The sequence below is a fragment of the Nyctereutes procyonoides genome, unplaced genomic scaffold (assembly GCF_905146905.1).
Source record: "Nyctereutes procyonoides isolate TBG_1078 unplaced genomic scaffold, NYPRO_anot_genome, whole genome shotgun sequence".
Lineage (NCBI taxonomy): Eukaryota > Metazoa > Chordata > Mammalia > Carnivora > Canidae > Nyctereutes > Nyctereutes procyonoides.
In genome coordinates this window covers 48,389,900-48,409,692 of record NW_026575140.1, presented here as the reverse complement: position 1 = coordinate 48,409,692, position 19,793 = coordinate 48,389,900, and the positions used below count along the sequence as shown (strand labels likewise).

Sequence of the window (19,793 nt, the reverse complement as noted above, 5' to 3'; positions counted from 1 at the left end):
AAATCCAGTAGATCCCTCCTCATCCACCATTTTGCTTTCCATGGTTTCAGTTACCCAGGATCAACTGAGGTCCAGAAGCAGATGATTCTCCTTATGCATCCTATCCTTCTTCTGATGTATAGTGGCCCTAACACTACATCACAATGCCTGTGTCATTCATCTCATCACACAGATGTGTTATCATCTCACATTGTCACAGGAAGAAGAGTGAATACAATGAGACATTTTGAGAGAGAGACCACTTTCACATTCACATAATTTTTATTACCATCTATTATTATAATTGTTCTACTTTATTATTAGTTGTTGTGGTTAATCTCTTACTGTGCCTGGTTTATAAATTAAACTTTATCATAGGTATATATGTTTAGGAAAAAATATAGTGTATTTAGGGTTTGTACTATCCATGGTGTAGGCATCCACTGGGTCTTGGAACATATTCCATGGAGAGAAGGAGGAGACTACCGTATGGATGAGAATGCGATACAACTATAACTCTCATACCTTATTTATGAGAGTGCAAATTCATATAACTACTTTGGAAACGGTGTTGGCAGTTTACTATAAAGTTATGCTTGAAAAAAAAATAAAGTTATGCTTGCCATAGTAGCCATCCATCCATCCTAGATATTTACATAAGTGAAATGAAAAACTATGGCTACACAACAACCTGCACATGGATGTTTATAACAGCTTTACTCATAATAGTAAAGTACTTGGTACTACATCTGACCAAATGCTATTTCTGCATTTATTGTGATGATCATATTTTTTCACCTTTATTCTATTAAATATGTGAATTGCATTGATTGATATTCAAAGTTGAAATAAATTTTGCATTTCTGGGATAAACTCCCTTGATCAAATATATGATCATGTTTATTTTTTTCTGGATTTGGTTTGTTATTATTTTATTAAGGACTTTCATATCTCTGTTCACAAGGGATATTGGTCTATAGTTTTCTTCTAATGATTTTTGTCTAGTTTTTGTAATAGTAATGCTGGGCTAATGAAATGTGTTGAAAGGTGTTTACTACTCTATTTTTCTGAAAGATTTTGTGTAGAATTGGCATTATTTCTTTCTTAAATATTTGATAGGTAAGAAAACTATATGGTTGTGGGAACCTTCTAAAAATATGAATTCAAGTTCTTTACTTGATATAAGATTGTTTATAATTTCTTCCTAAGTGAGTTTTGGTAGTGTGTCTTTGTGGAAATTTGTCTATTCATTTAATGCTCTTACTCTTTCAATGGTTTTATGGTATGTAGTTATGTCTACTTTTTCCATCCTAATATTAATAATTTATGTCTTCTCTTATCCTCTTGATTATTCTAGCTACAGTCTTATCAATTTTGTTGATCTTATCTGTTTATTAATTTGGGGGAGATAGAGGGAGGGTAGGGGCAGAGGAAGAAGCAGACTCCCCACTAAGGAGGGAGCCTGACGCAGAGCTTGATCCCAGGACCCTGGGATCACAACCCAAGCCGAAGGCAGCCACTCAGCTGCCCCTGATTTTTTAGATTTTTTAAAAATTTATTTATGAGAGACACAAAGAGAGAGAGGCAGAGACACAGGCAGAGGGAAAAGCAGGCTCCATGCAGGGAGCCCAACGTGGGAGTCAATCCCAGGTCTCCAGGATCACAGCCTAGGCCAAAGGCTGCAGTAAACCACCGAGCCACCCGGGCTGCCCTGCCCCTAATTTTTTTTTAATTTTTATTTATTTATGATAGTCACAGAGAGAGAGAGAGAGAGAGAGAGAGAGAGGCAGAGAGAGAAGCAGGCTCCGTGCACCAGGAGCCCGACGTGGGATTTGATCCCGGGTCTCCAGGATCGCGCCCTGGGCCAAAGGCAGGCCAGGGATCCCCCTTGCCCCTAATTTTTAAAGAGATTTATTCATTTATTCGAAAGAGAAAGGGAAAGGCAGAGGGAGAGAAAGAGAATCCTGAGGCAGACTCCCCACCTAGCACAGAGCCTGATGTGGGGCTTGATCAAATGACACTGACATCATGACCTGAGCCGAAATCAAGAGTGGGATGCTCAACAATTGAGCCACCCAGGTGCCACAATTTTGTTGATTTTTCTAAAGCTTTTGATTTCACTGATTTCCCTTCTCACTATATTCATATATATCTGTAAATGGTTTAGCATGATTACAAAAGCTGTTTTGATGTTCTTATGTGCATGTTTCAACACCTCTATCATTTCTGTATCTGTTTCTATTCATTGATGTTTTCTCCTAGTTATGGGTCACATTTTTCTGCTTCTCGGCATGTCTACCAACTTTTGATTGGGTACAGGTCACTGTGGATGTTATTTGTTGAGTAACTAGACTTTGTTGTCTTTTTTTAAAGGTGCTGGACTTCATTCTGGATGACAGTTAAATTACCTGTGGATCTTTTTGATCTCTAAGACTTTTCCTAAAATATCTTTTTATTTCAAAATAATTGTAATTCACAGGAAATTTCAAAGATAGTATAAAGAGGGCCTATGTACCTTTCACTCGGTTTCTTACATGGCCACATCTTCCATAACTGTGGTACAATATAAAAATCAGGAAATTTACATGGATAAAATATGTGTGTATAGTTCAATACCATGTATAGATTTATGTAATTACCATCACAATCAAAACAATATGAAACTTTCCCACGAAGCTCTCTCTCATGTTACCCCTTTCTAGTTCATGCCCCTATCCTACCCTGTCAATGAGCAATTTGTTCTCCATCTCTATAATTATGTCATTTCAAGAATGTTATATAGCTTACTTTTATTTTAAGACAGAGAGTGAGAGACAGCACAAGCAGCAGGTAAGGGACAGAGGGAGAGGGAGAGAGAATCTCAAGTAGTCTCCAAACCCAGCATGGAGCCCGAAATGGGGTTCCATCTCACGACCCTGAGCCCATGACCTGAGTTGAAATCAAGAGTCCAATGATTAATCAATTGAGCCACCAGGAGCCCCAAGAATGTCATACAAATGGAATCATACAGTATATACCCTTTGAGAGTGCCTTTTTTCATGCAGCATGATGCCCTTGAGATCCATCCAAATCGTTATGTGTATCAACAACTCAGTACTCTTTATTGCTGGCTGGTATTCCACGGTATAGATGTTTGTTTAACCACTTAAGCAAACCATAACCATATTTTTATTTAAAATTTTTAATTTTAAAATATTGGTGACAGGGGCACCTGAGCCTCTGCCTTTGGCTCAGGTCGTGATCCTAAGGTCCTGGGATTGAATCCCACATCGGGTTCCCCACAGGGAGCCTGCTTCTCCTTCTGCCTATATCTCTGCCTCTCTTTGTGTCTTTTAAATAAAATCTTAAAAAAAAGTTTTGGTGACAGTACAGGTTTTTTTCTTACAAGTCTACCATTTAATCCCTCAGGATTAAAATGAAGACAAGTATTAGGATTCTAAAGAATTACACAACAAAGGAATGTCAAGGGAAAGGCACAATTGCCCTGGGGGGGCACATTAACTATTCCAGCTGAACACCTAGCTTCAAAACAAAAGAATTTTAATTTTTTCTAAGTGAAATAATGTACAATCTCTATCTTCCTCTGAATTTATAACTTTCAAACACATAGCTTCATCTTAAACTTGGTTAAAAAAAACTTTTAATAGGATGATGGCCTGCCTCAGTACGTAGTGTGTACCCTACCGGAAATTTTTACAATAATTATAACACAGGAATAATCCTATATTTTAAAGATTTTATTTATTTATTCATGAGAGACACAGAAGGAGAGAGGGGGGTGGGGCAGAGACATAGACAGAGGGACAAGCAGGCTCCATGCAAGGAGCCTGATGTGGGACTCGATCCTGGATCCCAGGGTCACACCCTGAATCAAAGGCAGCTCAACCACGGAGCCACCCAGGTGACCCAGGAATAATACTATTAACAACAAAGTCCTCAATTTAGAACCTGGAACATCAGTCCTGTGAATCTCTCTCAAGATCTCCAGCTCTTCTTTACTCTTTTGTATTCTCTTTCTGGCAGTGAATTAGTACTTTGAGCCCAAAGTATTTTCATTACAGTAGATTACATGTTGTTTAGTGTTCAGAGTTTTTTTGCTTTTTAAAGATTTTATGTATTTATTCATGAGAAACACACACACACACACACACAGAGAGAGAGAGAGAGAGAGAGGCAGAGACACAGGCAGAGGTAGAAGCAGACTCCATGCAGGGCCTGATGTGGGACTGGATCCTGGGACTCCAGGATCATGCCCCAGGCCAAAGGCAGGCGCTAAACCGCTGAGCCACCCAGGGATCCCAGTTTGTTTGTTTTTTTAAGTAGGTTCCATGTTCAGCATGGAGCTCAACTCGGGGCTTAATATCACCACCCATGAGATGATGACCTGAGGCGAAACCAAGAGTCAGACACGCAACCGACTGAGCCACCCAGGCACCGCCCTTCTTTTTACCTTCTTTTTACCTTCTTGATCATCTCCTTCTTCTTTAAAATCAGGGGCTGATAGGACCCCTGTGTTAGCTGAAATGTTCCATTTTGACTCAACTTTTGTGTTTCCCTTTTGTTTGGCTCTTCTCTTGGTTATCTCCTTCCTTCTGACCCCCTTCATCTTTTTAAAGAGCTACTTTTTAGGTTATCATATCACTCTCTGAAGGACAAGGTTGTTTTACCATTTTGGATCTGCCTCTTGGTTTTAGAATCTTGACTTCTGTGAACAGAGAATGGAAAAATAAAAATCTCACGTAACAGTTGGTTTAACCATTCACCTAATGAAGGACATTTGAGTTGCTTCCAGTTTGAGGGTATTGCAAATAAATATGCTCTGAATGCTCATGCGGACTAAAGTTTTCATTTCTCTGGGTAAATGCCTGGGAGTATGATTGCTAGGTAATATGGAAAGTGTATGTTTAGTTTGTTAAGACACTGACAAACTGGGCAGCCTGGGTGGCTCAGCAGTTTAGTGCCTCCTTCAGCCTAGGGTGTGATCCTGGGGACCCCGGATCGAGTCCCACATCAGGTTCCCTGCATGGAGCCCACTTCTCCCTCTGCCTGTGTCTCTGCCTCTCTCTGTGTGTCTCTCTCATGAATAAATAAATAAAATCTTAAAAAAAAAAGACACTGACAAACTGTTTTCTAGAGTGGTTGTACCATTTTACATCTCTACCAGTGATATATGGGAGATCCAGTTTCTTAGCTTCTCCAGAATTTGTCATTAGCACTATTTTTAATTTTTAGCCATTCTGATTGCTATGGAATGAATTGTGTAATCCCCCTCATTCTTATGTTGGAGGCCGACCCCTTCAATTTGACTGTATTTGGAGATAGGGTCTTTAGGAGGTAATTAAGGTTAAGTGAAGGCACAAAGGTGGGGACTTGATCTGGTAGGATTAGTGTCCCTATAAGAAGAGACACCAGAGATCTTGCTATCTCTCCCCTTGTGCACACACACACCAAGGAAAGGCCATGTGAGAGCATAGTGAGAGGCACCCATATAGAAGCCAGAGTGAGAGGCACCCATATAGAAGCCAGGAAGAGAGCCCTTACCAGAAACCAAATTTGCTGGATGGACGCTTGCAGGGTGGGGAGAGAGATGAAGCTGAACTCTGAATATAGGACGGGCGATTGGGAATCTACAGCCAAGGAGCCAGGGTCAGTGGGTGGAAAATTAGTAAGAGCAAACACCAGGAGTAAGGGGATTCTGGCTAAACTGACCAGGCCAGCGGGATCTGACATCACCAAGGATGGTGGAGGACAAGGAATCCAATCAGATATGGGGGATTTGGGGGGGGGGGTGTTCTGGTTAAAATGACTTAGCTGAATTCTTCCTAAAATTGGGCAAGCGTGAGTAGAGTTTGGTCCCTAAGAGAATCTTTGTCAGCTCTTTTCGTACACTGGGCAGACCCCTGGTTTTTAGGATTCTTAGCAAAGGCTAATATATGTTGAGTCCTTATAACATGTCAGACGCGATGTGAAGTGTCTCAGCTATGTCTATTAGTCCTCCCGAGAGTCCTGTCAGGCAGATAAAAGTATCTACTATTCAAAGTTGAGAAATAGGGGATCCCTGGGTGGCGCAGCGGTTTGGCGCCTGCCTTTGGCCCGGGGCGCGATCCTGGAGACCCGGGATCGAATCCCACGTCGGGCTCCCGGTGCATGGAGCCTGCTTCTCCCTCTGCCCCCCCCCCTCTCTGTGACTATCATAAGTAAATTAAAAAAAATTTAAAAAAAAACAAAGTTGAGAAATATGAAACTCATATAGATAGGCCTCTACACAGAGTAATAGTATCCGAATTTGAACCCAGGTTTGTCCTATGATCACGTGCTAAACTGTAAAAAGGACAATGCAAATGTCAAATATAAGCAACAAGATTCACCCCTAATTCCAAACGCGCTGGGACAGGCCCTCTGCGGACACCCCGGAACCCCCGCGCCTAGCCCGCGGGCGCCGCAGCGAAGGTCTAGCTCCGCAGCTGCACTGTGCAGCCTTACCCCGCGCCGCGCGGGGAGGGGACAGCCCCGCCTACCGCTCCGCCGCAGCCAATAGGGCCCGCGCTTCGGGGGGCGGGGCGCCCTCTGATTGGGCGCCTCCGGGGGCGGGGCCCGGCAGCCCGCAGAGGGCACGGAGTGGAGCGCGAGAGCCGCTGCGCGCCAAGTTCTGGGTTCCCGACTCGCGCGGCAGGTGTCACGTGGCGGGCACAGGGCCGGACGCGGGTCGGTGGGTCTCGGATTCTGCTCGCGGCGGCAGCAGCGTGGTCGGCGGGTCTCGGGGTCGCTGGGCTGTGCGGGACCCTGTGCCGGTAGGTGGGCTGCTTCGGGTGCCAGGACCTCGGTGCCCCCGGCGCTCTCGACGCTCTCGGGGCGCTTTGTGGTGTGCGCCTGGCAGCCGCGCTTCCCCCGCGGCTCTGAGAGGCCGGAAAAGGTGAGCAGAGGGAGGGCGGCGAGCCCGGATGCACCGGTCACGGGCCGGTGCGCTAGGGGGTGAGGGTGGTCTTTGACTCAGACGCGAAGGCTGATTGCTGCTGGTAAGGTAGCTCTCCACTGAGCGCTTGTTTCGTAGAGCATTTTTTTTTTTAAAGATTTTATTGATTTATTCACGAGAGACACAGATCGAGAGCCAGAGAAAGAAGCAGGCCCCCTGCAGGGAGCTCGATGCGGGACTCCATCCTGTGACTCCAGGAGGATTCTGTGACTCCAGAAGGCAGAGCCCACCCAGGCGTCCCTTGTAGAGCATTTTAAATTTAAGTACACCCCTTCACCTGAGAATCCCCTGAGCAAAGCTACAGGCGGAGCGCTGTCGCGTAGCCGATTTTACAGATGGGGAAGGTGAGGCTCGGAGAGAAGAGCCGACTTGAGCGCGACCCTGTAGATGGCAAAATGGCAGAGCCCGGAATCAAACGGAAGCTCCCCAAGCCTGCACTGTCAACCACTGCTTACAGGCTCGCGCTACTTTTGGAGTGTGAACAGAGCCCTGCGGGGAGGAGCTGCGCCTGTTGTCTGCAGTCTGTCCTCTGTCGCCGCTCCCCCCCCCCCCGCCCCCACTGTGCTGGGAGACAAACATTGCACTGTAGGGTTCTTGGCTCCACGCCCTGGCCTTCGAGGTCCTAGAAGTTAAGTGACCCTTGATCAGCTGGGGCCAGCACCAACATGTGTCTTTAATCAGGCAGTTGCTGGACTGGAAACACCAGTTCAGGTTCTTATGGAATCATTTTTTGAATTTCTTACCTGAGGGAACATGCACTGGAGGTGGGCAACCTGTGCTTTTATTTAGTGCAGTGTCATGAGGATGTGGTTTGGAACTAAAGGTAAACTGGACTTCAGATTCTGACTCTGTTGTGGGACCTTAGACCACTTAGCTCCCTGAGCCTCGGGTTCCTCCTCTGTAAGCTAGATAATGAAAAATCTGTGTATGGGACAGACAGATGACATTCAATCGTTCCCTCCGGAGACTTCTGGCTGGTTACGCTTGTGTGACAAAGTCCTGGGGAAGATTTGGGGCCATGGGGAGGTTGATGACCTTGGCAAGTAAATTCAGGTCTGTTTCCCTGGGGTTGAGGTGAGGATCATGCCACACGTGAGTGACATGTCCCCCCCACAGAAATATCCAGCATTAGAGGCACCTGGGTGGCTCAGTGGTTGAGCATCTTGTCTTTGGCTCAGGTCATTCCAGGGTCCTGGGATCGAGTCCTACATCAGGCTCCCCACAGGAAGCCTGCTTCTCCTGCCTATGTCTCTGCCTCTCTGTCTCTTATGAATAAATAAATACATTTAAAAAAATATCCAGCATTATAATGATAATAATAGCTGCAGTGAGCTGTGTGCTCCTGGGGTGCTCAGCCCAGGTTACTGAGTGGTAACAAAGATGGCCCAAAGGTCCCTCCATTTCTTTAATAACGGTACTAGATGATAGCTTTTGAGTACTTCCTCCATGCCTGGCACTGTTCCAAGCACTCTGTGTATGTCCGGTAGCTCATTTGGCTCTCCCTGCCAGATCAGAACGGTCTTCGCTCCTGGGTTTTATATGAGGGGACTGAGAAACAGAGGTGTCAGTAGCTGAGCTGCACATTAGGAAGTAGAGAGGCTGGCTTTAGCACAGTTTCCTTGGGTGTGGTCTTCACTGTTGGGACATGAGAGAGTTGGAGGGATCCAGTTTGGGAGATGTTCACCATCTGCTCTTTTACATAAGGAACCCTGGTCTTCCCCTGTTGGGTTTCTCTAGTTGTTAGCTTCAGATTTCACAGGCAGACTGAGAAGTGACTCAAGACCAAGGTTTCTAGAACATAGTTTGAAACCTTGTAAAATACATCCTGTCAAGGTGAAGAATCTGTTCTCCGTCCCTGCTCTCACCCTTGGTCCTTCAGTGTCATTTCTTGTGCCTCTGCTTTGTTCTCCCTTCCGGCATGTGGGCCTGATTTCTGACTCTTGACAAGTCAAATTTCTTCCCATTTTAGGGTCTTTGCACTAAGGGCAATAAGGTGAGGAGCACCTTAGGAGGATAAGGTTTCAGCCCAGGTACTTTCGATGGCCTGGTCTAAAGAAGCCCTCCACCCGTTTATTGTCCTCATAGCAATCACCACCACCTGACATTACCTTCTGTATTTCCTGTTTACTTGTTTGCTCCCCGTAAAAGCAAGGCCTCTGTCTTTTTTGACGTATATATTCTAGTAAGTTCCTTGCTCAGTGCGTAGGACATAGGAGCTCCTCAATAAATACTTGTTGCAGGAGTGAATGAATTCACTGTAGGCTGATAATAGTAGTAGAGTATAGCTCTCCTAAATATCAAAAGCTTGTTTTGAACTAAATGTAGAATTACTATATGATCCTGCAATTCCACTTGGGGTCTTCACCCAGAGGACTGAAAACTAGGTATTTGTTCATCTTTGTGGCAGCATCACTTACAGTAGCCAAAAGGTGGGAGCAACCCACGTGTCGGTAATGGGTGGATGGATAAACAAAATACTGCATGGTGTCTCCATACAGTGGAATACTACCCAGACTTGAAAGGGAGGGAGATTCTGACAAGTCCTGCAATGTGGATGAACTCTGAAAACCTTATAGTACATGAAAGAAGCCAGACACAAAAGTGCAAGTGTGTGATTTTATTTACAGGGGTACCTGAAATAGTCAAATTCATAGAAAGTAAAGTCTAGTTGTTAACTACCAGCCTGCCTGGAAGAAGGGAATGGAGGTGTTTAATGGGTACCCAGAATTGCATTTTGGGGTGATGAGAAACTTCTGGAGACGGATGGTGGTAATGGTTGCACAATAGTATGTATGTATTTCATGCTCCTGAATTGCACCTAAAAATGGTTAAAGTGGCAGAGAATGACAAAGACCATATTGGTTTCATTTATATGTGGAATTTAAGAAACAAATGAACAAGCAAAGAAAAGAAAAAGTCCAGACTCCTAAATACAGAACAAACTGGTGGTTCCTAGAGGGAAGGAAGGGGGGGAATGGGTGAAATAGAAAAAAAAAAATTTTAATAAAGATTATTTTTAATTTAAAAATGATTGAAATGGTAAATCTTATGTATATTTTATCACAGTTCAAAAAAAAAAATGAGGACAAAGTTCAAGGCATGTTATTTTTCAGCCAAATTCCAAACCTCAAGAAAAGATGTAAAGTAGGTCTTCCCTAAATATAATATTAGCTAAAAATGATCTTCCCTCTGCATCTTAAAAGGTACACAGTGTCAAGATCTCTTTCTTGTTTTATCAGCTACTTGGTTATCTGTAAATCTGTTCAAGTTGACACATAAATTAGCTGTTTACATTCAAGGTCTTTGTCTTTTTTTTTTAAGATTTGCTTAGAGAGAGAGAGAGAGAGGGAGAGAGAGAGAGAGTCAGAGACACAGGAGGAGGGAGAAGCAGGCTTCATGCCGGGAGCCTGACGCGGGACTAGGATCACGCCCTGAGCCAAAGGCAGGCGCTTAACGGCTGAGCCACCCAGGGATCCCCCGTCTTTGTCTTTCTAAGTGTAATTCAGATTGCCCTGGGATGTGAGAGATCTAACTGACTTAATAGAGACAATAGATCATATCTGTAGTAGGTCTAATTGACTTAATTCAAGCAAGACAAAGAATATTGAACTCTGTTTAAAGAATTGAAACTTCTTCACAGTTAAAACAAAAAGCTTCATCTGCACTCGAGAAGGCTATGGGATGCCTGGGTGGCTCGTGGTTGAGCGTCTGCCTTCGGCTTAAGGTCATGATCCCCGGGTCCTGGGGTCGAGTCCCACATTGGGCTCCCTGAATGGAGCCTGCTTCTCCCTCTGCCTGTGTCTCTGCCTCTCTCTCTGTGTCTCTCATGAATAAATAAATAGAATCTTTAAAAAAAAAAAAAAAAAGAAGGGTATGGGTTTAATAAGGGTGTGTGTGGATTAAGTACCCCATGTGGGGGGAGAAGACTTGACCCTGAGTGGTTATAGGACACAGGGTAGAAAACTCTTCTGCGTGGGTGGGTCGTGAGAGCAGCAGGCCCTAGCAGGGTCTCAGCCACAGTACAGCTCTCCCCTGGGGTGTCAGAGGTAACTGACTCAATTAGCATCTCAGGAAAGGAAAAAATTTGCAGCCAGGGTACAAAGTAGCAGGTGTTTTGCTGAAGGGAAGCCAGTGGGCGCAGAGAAGCAGGTGGGGACTTTGTTCCTTGTCCTGAGCAGGGTGCAACTGGGCACCTTTCCCAGAATGATTGTGGATCTGACCTGCTTTGGAGGAGGAGGGCTTGAAATGGACTTTAATTATGTGGCATTTGAGCAATATCTTCTCGATGTTGCTTGCCACCCTCAAATCCTTTTTGAGTAATCAGTATTTAAAAGAAGCTTTGCTCCTCGAGATTCTAGGACCTGAGCACCTGTTTCGGCTCTTGTGTTTTTAGGGTTTTGTTTTTTGTTTTTTGTTTCTTTTGGTGGGTTTACCACCTGCCAGGGCATGCGTGTTGGCTGATGCAGAGAGCCTTGGGTTGTAACGGCCGTTCTTGAGCACGGGGATCATCAACACAAAGAAGCCATGGCATAGTGCCCAAGCCATTTCCCGTCTCTCTCTCCCCCTGTAACGGCAACATGGTCTGGCCCGCCACCTCCGAGGCTGCCTGCCTGCCCTTGGCAAGGATAGTCCCACTGTTGCTGCAGAAGTCTGCATTACACTGAAGTCAAACTGCTTGCAGACGTGGGTTATTACTAATCTTCTAGTGCTTGAGTTAAAATAATGGCTGCTTTGAAAGCCCCAGTTAGGAATTTCCTGGTTAAAGATTACTGACGGTTTCTTGCTAGCTCTACTGGAGGTTAAGGAGAATCACTATGATTTGGGATTACTGGGCTGTTTTATTTAGTGGGTACGTTGGTTTGGCAAACGAGAGTGCCTGTGAGCTTGCATAGGAAAAACGACCCATGTTGCTGTGTGTCCCCTTTCCTCGTATTGCTACCACACTCGTGATGCTTCTGACACCAGATAACATGGGTTTTCTACATGTCAATTCTGTGACACTGGCTGGGGGTCCTACAGTTCAATTAGATTCTGGTACTACTTGAAGTTAGCGCAGACCCCCCCCCCCCCCAGATTAAGGGCTCAGTCCCACAAGACTGCCTCCCATTTCGTACACCAACAGCAAGTAATAGGTCTCCAGGTTACCCACAACTTCTGTATGACTTGGGTGCAAATTGGAGGTTCCCATGACCCGTCTCCTTGGACTCAATCATTTGCTTATGAGCCCATAGAACTCAGAGAAACATTTGCTTATCTTTATCAGTTTGTTATATAGTGAAAGAGGAAGGATACAGATAAACAGCCATAAAGAGATACTTAGGGTGAGGTGTGGGAGGGTCCTACGTGCAGCAGCTTCTGTCCCCCTAGAGTGGGGGTGCACCACCCTCTGGGTACATGGATGTATTCACCAACATGGAAGCTCCCCAAGGCCCACTTGATTACTTACACTTGTTCAATTATTAATTCGATTTCTAGCACCTCTCCCCTTTCTGGAGAATGAGGAGTCAGATGGAACATTCCAAGCTTCTGATCATGGCTTGGTCTTTGTGGTGACCAGCCAGGAGTCCACCCAGAGTGACCGAAGTAGAACAAAAGGCACTCTTCTCCCCTAGGAAATCACAAGGGTTTTAGGAGCGGAGACCAATCTATATTTCTTATTATTTCACAGTACTCATTGGGAGATAGGCTCTCTCCTGTTTGGCTCTTTCTCCATCTAGCTGTCCTCTGGATTTATGTCGTCTACTAGGCCCCTGACCCAGCTGTCCACGGTGAGCCCTGACCATGCCAGCATCCCGTTCTTGTCCCACATGTCACTTTCCTCATTTTGTCTAGCTGCATTGAGTGCACCTGTTTGCTTGGGGCTGTGCTTCCCCATGAGGGGAGCCATCTGTGTGCACAGTCCCAATGCTGTGGCTGCCCCGGGGAAGGCCCTCGGTAAATAGCTGGCTAATGAGTGAACTGAAATGAAAGCTTAGTAAGTTAACGGAAAAGTACTAGAAAGCTGCCAACTATTGCTTAGAGGTGGCTGGTTCCTGTCAATATTTAAACTTTCACACTGGTGGGTATGCCGCTGTCCAGACCTTCTCGTTCTCTGCGGAAACCTGGGTTAAGAATCTTGCATTTTCTGCTCAGCTGTATTTTAACAGGATGCTGTTTTCTGATTAAAAAAAGACAGACGTGCGAATCTGACCTGCAGTTTTTACAGGAGGGTTTCTATTTAAGCAAAAGCGTGTGCCTTAACTCGCAGCCATGAGGAAGTCTGCGGAGGCACTCAGAATGTGTGTTTGAGTTTCTTGAGGGCGGCTTCTGTGGCCAACATGCTGTGCAGCCCTGAGCTGAGATACTTTTTCTTTTCGTGAAAAATGGGAAGAGTGACATGGAAGTTTGTTTGTTCAGCCATTTGGCAAATACGTATGGCTGTGTTGGGGTTCTGTGTGGGATTTGAAAAAAAAAAGTAACACTCAGTTCTTGCCTGCAAGGCACTTAGTTTAGGTGGGGGCCTACCCTGGAGCCAGGAAAGGTTTAATTGGGAAGAGGGGTACCTGGCTCTCTCAGGACTGGGCCGCCCTCATGGGGAGGGCAGGTAGTTCTCTGTACTCATGGGATCACAAGCGGACGTCTACAGTTCTGAAAGGAACCAGAAGTTCCTTCCACACGGTGGTTTTACAATAGAAGGTCTTCGTGTTTACGCAGCAGCTCTAAGAAAAAGGCCATAAAACATGTCAGTCCTTCAGCAACCTGGGTGAACCAACAGGTTGCCATGAGCTTTAACTAACTAAATTTAATGCTGGGAGCATTTCCATTTTTAGGTAACTTTGAACTGGTGCAATGATGACTCAAGTCAACAGGACTCACAAGGACACTGACCTGTGGTCCTCGCATGATAAAATGCTGGCGCAGCCCCTGAAAGACAATGACACTGAGGTGAGATGCCGTGGGGAGGGTCTGGTCAGATATTGTAAAGCGGAGACTCTTGTTTAAATTTCCAAGTTTGGGGATGCTTGGGTGGCTCAGCGGTTTGGTGCCTGCCTTCGTCCTGGGGCGTGATCCTGGAGTCCTGGGATCCAGTCTCGCATCAGGCTCCCTGCATAGAGCCTGCTTCTCCTTCTGCCTGTGTCTTTGCCTGTGTCTCTGCCTCTAGTGCCCCCCGCCCCGTGTCTCTCATGAATAAATAAATAAAATCTTTTAAAAAATAAAAATAAAAATAAATTGCCAGGTCTGGGATGCCTGGGTGGCTCAGCAGTTGAGTGTCTGCCTTCGGCCCAGGGTGGGATCCTGGGGTCCCTGGATCGAGTCCCACGTCGGGCTCCCTGCATGGAGCCTGCTTCTCTCTCTGTCTGTGTCTCTGCCTCTCTCCCTCTCTTGTCTTTCATGAGTAAATAAAATCTTTAAAAATAAATAAATAAATAGCCAGGTCTACTCCTAAATAAGTCTTACTCGGGACAGCCTTGCGCTTAGAGTGCCAGATTTAGGGGCGGTGCATGACAAAGTGGCCAAAAGCCCTCTGTGCAGGAGGCCTGGGTGGCTCGGTTGGTTGAGTGTCCGACTCTTGATTTCAGCTCAGGTCATGATCTCAGGGTTGTGAGATCGAGTACCATGTCAGACTCCACACTGAGCACAAAGCCTGCTTTAGATTCTCTCTCCCTCTCCTTCTGTCCCTCTCCCTGCTTGCTCACACATTCTCTCTCTCTCTCAAATAAATAAAAATTTAAAAATCTTTAAAAGGCCTCTGTGGGAAAATATAGATATTCCTGAGTTTCTGCAAGTGCAGAACACTGTCCTGGCTGCTCCAGAGGAAAGGGGTATAGGAGGGTCCACTGAGGTCTGACCCTTTCCTGCCAGTTCAGAGGAGTGTATCTAGATACCAAGAAGCATCTTTTATTTATAAGGTTTTATAACAACTTTATATACAAGAGATCATTCACTTACCATACAAAAATCACCACTGAAAGTGTGCATGTCGGTGGTTTTTAGCATGTTCACGATCATTTTATTTTATTTTTTATTTTTTAGAGATTTTATTTATTCATATGAAAGAGAGAAAACATGAGTAGGGGGAGTGGCAGAGGGAAAGGGAGAAGCAGGCTCCTGGTTGAGCACAGAGCCTGATGTGGGACTCTGAGATCCCAGGACCCTGAGATCACACCCTGAGCCAAAGGCAGACACTTCATCAACCGAGCAACCCAGGCACCCCACAATCAATTTTAGAATATTTTTATGCCCCCAAAGGGAAACCTCAAACCCATGAGCAGTCACCTCATGCTACCCCCAACCCTCAGCTGCTACCGGCCTACTTTCTAACTGTGTGGGTTTACCAAAGCAACTTTTATTTTAAGGACGAAGAGCAAGGAATAAAGTTCAGGGAGGGAGAAACTCAATGAAACAGGGATGAAAATAACAAGGTGGCACAAAAATTAAAAATTAGGTGGGATACTTATTTGAAAGGTCATTTTCTCTTCAATTATTTATTTCCCTTAATTCATTGTCTTCTATTAATTCCTCCCTGAATGCTAAAATCTGAGGAAGATCTCTATTCTCTAAGTGCTACGGGAGTCTTCTCAGTTGGGTTATTTAGGCTATGGTCAGCTCTTACGGGCAAAATATGAATCTATCATAGTGTCTCTTCTCTTAGATAGGTTATGGCTTTGATCAGAGTAAAATGCTAAGCCAGACATTCACCATCCCTTTTCTTCTCATCAGGTTTACAACATCATCAAGAAGGAGAGTAACCGGCAGAGGGTCGGGTTGGAGCTGATCGCGTCAGAGAATTTCACCAGCCGGGCAGTTTTAGAGGCCCTCGGCTCTTGCTTAAATAACAAGTACTCTGAGGGGTACCCAGGCCAGAGGTATGTGAATGCCGTCAAAGGCCTGCTTCTGACATACTGATGGGAGCTACAGAGTCGGTATAGAGCCTACACCACGTGGGGATTTCTATTCTGTTCCCATCCTGTCATAACTCATTTTCAATTCCCAGCGTGTGGCAGCACTGATGTTCTTGGAGCAGCTCTACTTAGAGTCTTTAGCAGTCCCTTTTGGGGCTTTTTAGAATAACAGGCTAGTCCCTAAGGAGTCTGGAGCTGCTGGGCCATTGTCGAACCTCTAGGAAAAGGTCAGTGCTCTGAATGATGCCATGGAAATTTGTTGCTCAGTGAGTAATCGAATCTGTATCAGGAGTGACCCAGAAGTGACAATTGAATCTGTCGTGGCTGCATTAGAAACGTTGGATTTGGTCAGTTCCCTCACCCCGAGAACCACAAGAGGTTCTATTCATTTTTGTTTTTTATAGTTATTATCAAATATGATGATTATAGAATTTGACATATGGTTTTTGCAGATTTGTATATTTGTGTCCCAAAGGACATGGCAAAAAGAAGGGTCACCCTCGAGTAGAACTGCCTGCCATTCTGCACTGAAAAGCCCCTGAAGCTCTCCGGAGAAAGGTCGAGAATCAAGTTGAAGGCATAATCTTTGTCCTGCCCTAAATGACTACCTTCTTTCTGCGTCTTCAAGGCTTCATCTGGTGTTTTCACAACCAGTAGCTCATTTGATCCTCGAGGCCACCCTACGGGGCCGGGGGTGCTATTTCTACCTTTGACAGATGAGGAAGCCAAGACTCACTGAGATTCAGTGACGGCTCAGGTTTGCACACAGGTAGACATTTTCATACTGTGTGGTCTTATGAAAAATTAACATCTGGTCTTTCTTGCTGGTTCCTGGCTCTGAGCTTCTAAAGCCTCTGAATTGCCTGGTGGTAGCTGTGTCTTTTCTTATTCTCAAGTGACCCTTTGTTGACCACACTTGAGTTTACACAAGGTGACTGTGGGTGGGGCCCCTAGATGCAGAAAGACCAGACAGGAGATTAGAGGGTCAGTGTTTTCAGCCCTCTCCCCGAGCCTCCAGGGCACACCAGGGCACCAGAGGAGGCTAGACACGGCAGGGCTTGTACCAGTTGAGGTGCTGGGAGGGTGGCGTGCCCTCCCATATTCCTTGCCGTATGCACCTCTTCCTTGGGCTGTTCTTGAGTTGAATCTTCTCTCACAGACCAGTAATCATACGTAAAGGACTTTCTTGAGTTTTGTGAATTGTTCTGGTGAAATGATGAGCGTGAGAGGAGGTTGTAGGGACCCCCAAATTCGTGGCCAAGCGGGAGAGTGGCATGGGTAGCATGGGGGCCCAGGACTTGTGGCTGGTGTGCAAAGTGGGGGCAGCCTTGTGAAACTGAGTCCTTAACCTGTGGCGTCTGTGCTAACTCTGGGTAGTTTGTGTCAGAATCGAATGGAATTGTTGGGACACCCAGTTGGTATCCAAGAATTGGTGGTTGGTATTGGAAAAACCACCCACATACTCCAAATTCCAAGCTGTCTCAGGGGTTCCATCATTTCTAAGTTGATCTTGTAAAAGAAACTTTGATGGGTCCCAGGGTTTCGTCCCCACCCAGTGGACACAGGTACTGCTCTATCTGTAGAGAGGTGAAGCCGGTGGTGATATCTGCCCCTCCATGGTGGTAAGAGTTAACACTGTATTTACTACTGTGGTTTGAGGGCATCAGTTAAGCACTGGTAGGCATTTCTCCTCCTCTGAGAGTCTTGTCCTGATACACATGAAGAGGATCCACTTTCTTGTAGGGGAAGTTCTTTTGAAGAACATGGCCTAGATCCTAGGTCCATATCAGTCTTCCAAATCCCTTGTCCCGAGATGAATCTCTAGTCACTGCTGGGGACAGCAGCAGGGGACCATGCTGAGTCCTCGCTGACTTCCATCAACCCAGAGCACTTACTTTTTGACATTTTAACATCTCTGAAACTGGAATGGATCTCACAGATGCCAAGCCACCATTTCATTGAGAACACTTTTGTCTTTCTTGGAGATCAGTGAGATGACAGTGGCCTTGTCACTGAGGGTAAAACGTAATGCTGTGTTCTAGGCATCAGGCCGAGTGTGACTACAGTCACCTTCATGTATATTGCAGCCTGACTGCAAAGTCAGAACTCTCACCCCCTTTCCCGATGAGGAGTCAGACTTGAGCAGGTGAAGGAGGCTGCTCCAACTCCCAGAGTAAAGAACAGAACCAGGTTTGCATGCTTCAGATCCACATCTGTGTGGCAAATGCTTGGCAGGTGGCTTGGCTCCTCTGTCTGAGGCAAGGCAGATAGGGGCACTGGGGCCCCATCATGACCCTGAATCACTGTCCTGTGTTTACTCCCCTGAAAAATGGCAAATTGCTACGTTCCCTTGTAGCCCTGATGTTCCTGAAGCTCCATAATTGTTCCCCAGTCGGACTGCTCTCCTTCAAACCTGGGGAGACCACACACTTCTTTGGTGACAAAGCAGAGAATGTGATGCTGGAAGGGACCTTCCAAATCACTCAGTGAAGCCCCTTTTGATTTCCAGACTTGTCCATTGCAGCATTATTCACAATAGCCAAGAGGTGAGAGCAACCCAAGTATCACTGGGTGGATGAATGGATAAGCAAAATGTGCTCTATCCATATAATTGAATATCCTTCAGTCTTAAAAAAGAAAGAATTCCCATCACATGCTATATCGAAGATGAACCATGAGGACATTGTGGCACCTGCAATAACCCAGTCTCAAAAATATGGGTAGTGTGTTGTGCTACAGTGAGCTGTCTAGAATTGTCAAGATCTTAGCGAAAAGGAGAATGATGGCTCCTAGCAGCTGTGGGGAGGGAGCGGGGAGCTGCTGCTCATAGGTGTAGAGTTTCAGTTCTGCAGGACAAGAAAGTTCTAGAGGTCTGTTGCACAAAATTGGGAATATACATTGCAGTGTGAAGTACTTAACACCAGTAGACTGTACTTGAAAAGATTAAGATGTCAATTCTATGTTACTTGGTCTTTACTAGGATGAAGAGTGTGTGTGTGTGTGTATATATATATATATATGTATATATATATATATACACACACACATATGTATGTATATATAAATATATACTTTTTAAAGATTTATTTATTTTAAGAGAGAGAGCAAGTATGTGCACGTACAGGGGCTGGGGGTGGGGAGCAGAGGGAGAGAGAGAAGCAGACTCCCCACTGAGCAGGGAGCCCAATGTGGTGCTGGATCCCAGGACCCTGAGATCATGACCTGAGCCCAAATCAAGAGTCAGACACTTGACTGACTGAGCTACCCGGTGCCCCAAAAAGAGTATATATACTTAAAAATTTTAAGATTTTCTCTGACCACAAGGCACAGGTGTTAAAAACATCTACTGGGGATCCCTGGGTGGCTCAGTGGTCTGGCCCCTGCCTTCGGCCCAGGGCTTGATCCTGGAGACCCGGGATCAATTCCCACGCTAGGCTCCCTGCATGGAGCCTGCTTCTCCCTCTGCCTGTGTCTCTGCCTCTCTCTCTCTCTCTCTCTCTCTCTCTGTGTCTCTAATGAATAAATAAATAAAATCTTTTAAAAAAATCTGAATTGGGATCCCTGGGTGGCGCAGCGGTTTGGCGCCTGCCTTTGGCCCAGGGCGCGATCCTGGAGACCCGGGATCGAATCCCACGTCGGGCTCCCGGTGCATGGAGCCTGCTTCTCCCTCTGCCTGTGTCTCTGCCTCTCTCTCTCTCTCTGTGTGACTATCATAAATAAAAAAAAAAAAAAAAAATTAAAAAAAATCTGAATTATTATGATTACTAATATACAGATATGACAAATATAAATTTTCACATGTAACTATTAAACGAGTAAAAATTTTTTTTTAAAGATTTAAAGCCCTGAGCCACCAGGGCTGCCCAAATGAGTAAAATTTTATTAGAACTGTAAAAACAAAAAGCAAAAGAACTTTCCACTTCTCCCTTCCCCTAGGAACCCCTTTGCACATTCTGTCT

The 19,793-nt window shown here is 45.4% G+C and overlaps 1 protein-coding gene across 2 annotated transcripts in view; it reads left to right on the top strand.

Moving 5' to 3' along the window:
* Positions 1–6,607: 6,607 nt before the first annotated feature.
* The window catches only part of SHMT1 (serine hydroxymethyltransferase 1), a 26,814-nt gene continuing 13,628 nt past the window's right edge, over positions 6,608–19,793 (top strand). The window contains exons 1-3 of one of the 2 annotated variants that reach the window (XM_055306023.1): positions 6,608–6,770; positions 13,762–13,876; positions 15,653–15,798. In XM_055306023.1, coding sequence (XP_055161998.1) covers positions 13,781–13,876; positions 15,653–15,798 — 242 coding nt within the window. In that variant the 5' untranslated portion in view covers positions 6,608–6,770; positions 13,762–13,780. Of the gene's footprint in view, positions 6,893–13,761; positions 13,877–15,652; positions 15,799–19,793 lie in introns of both variants that reach the window. The other variant, XM_055306022.1, reaches the window with a different exon arrangement.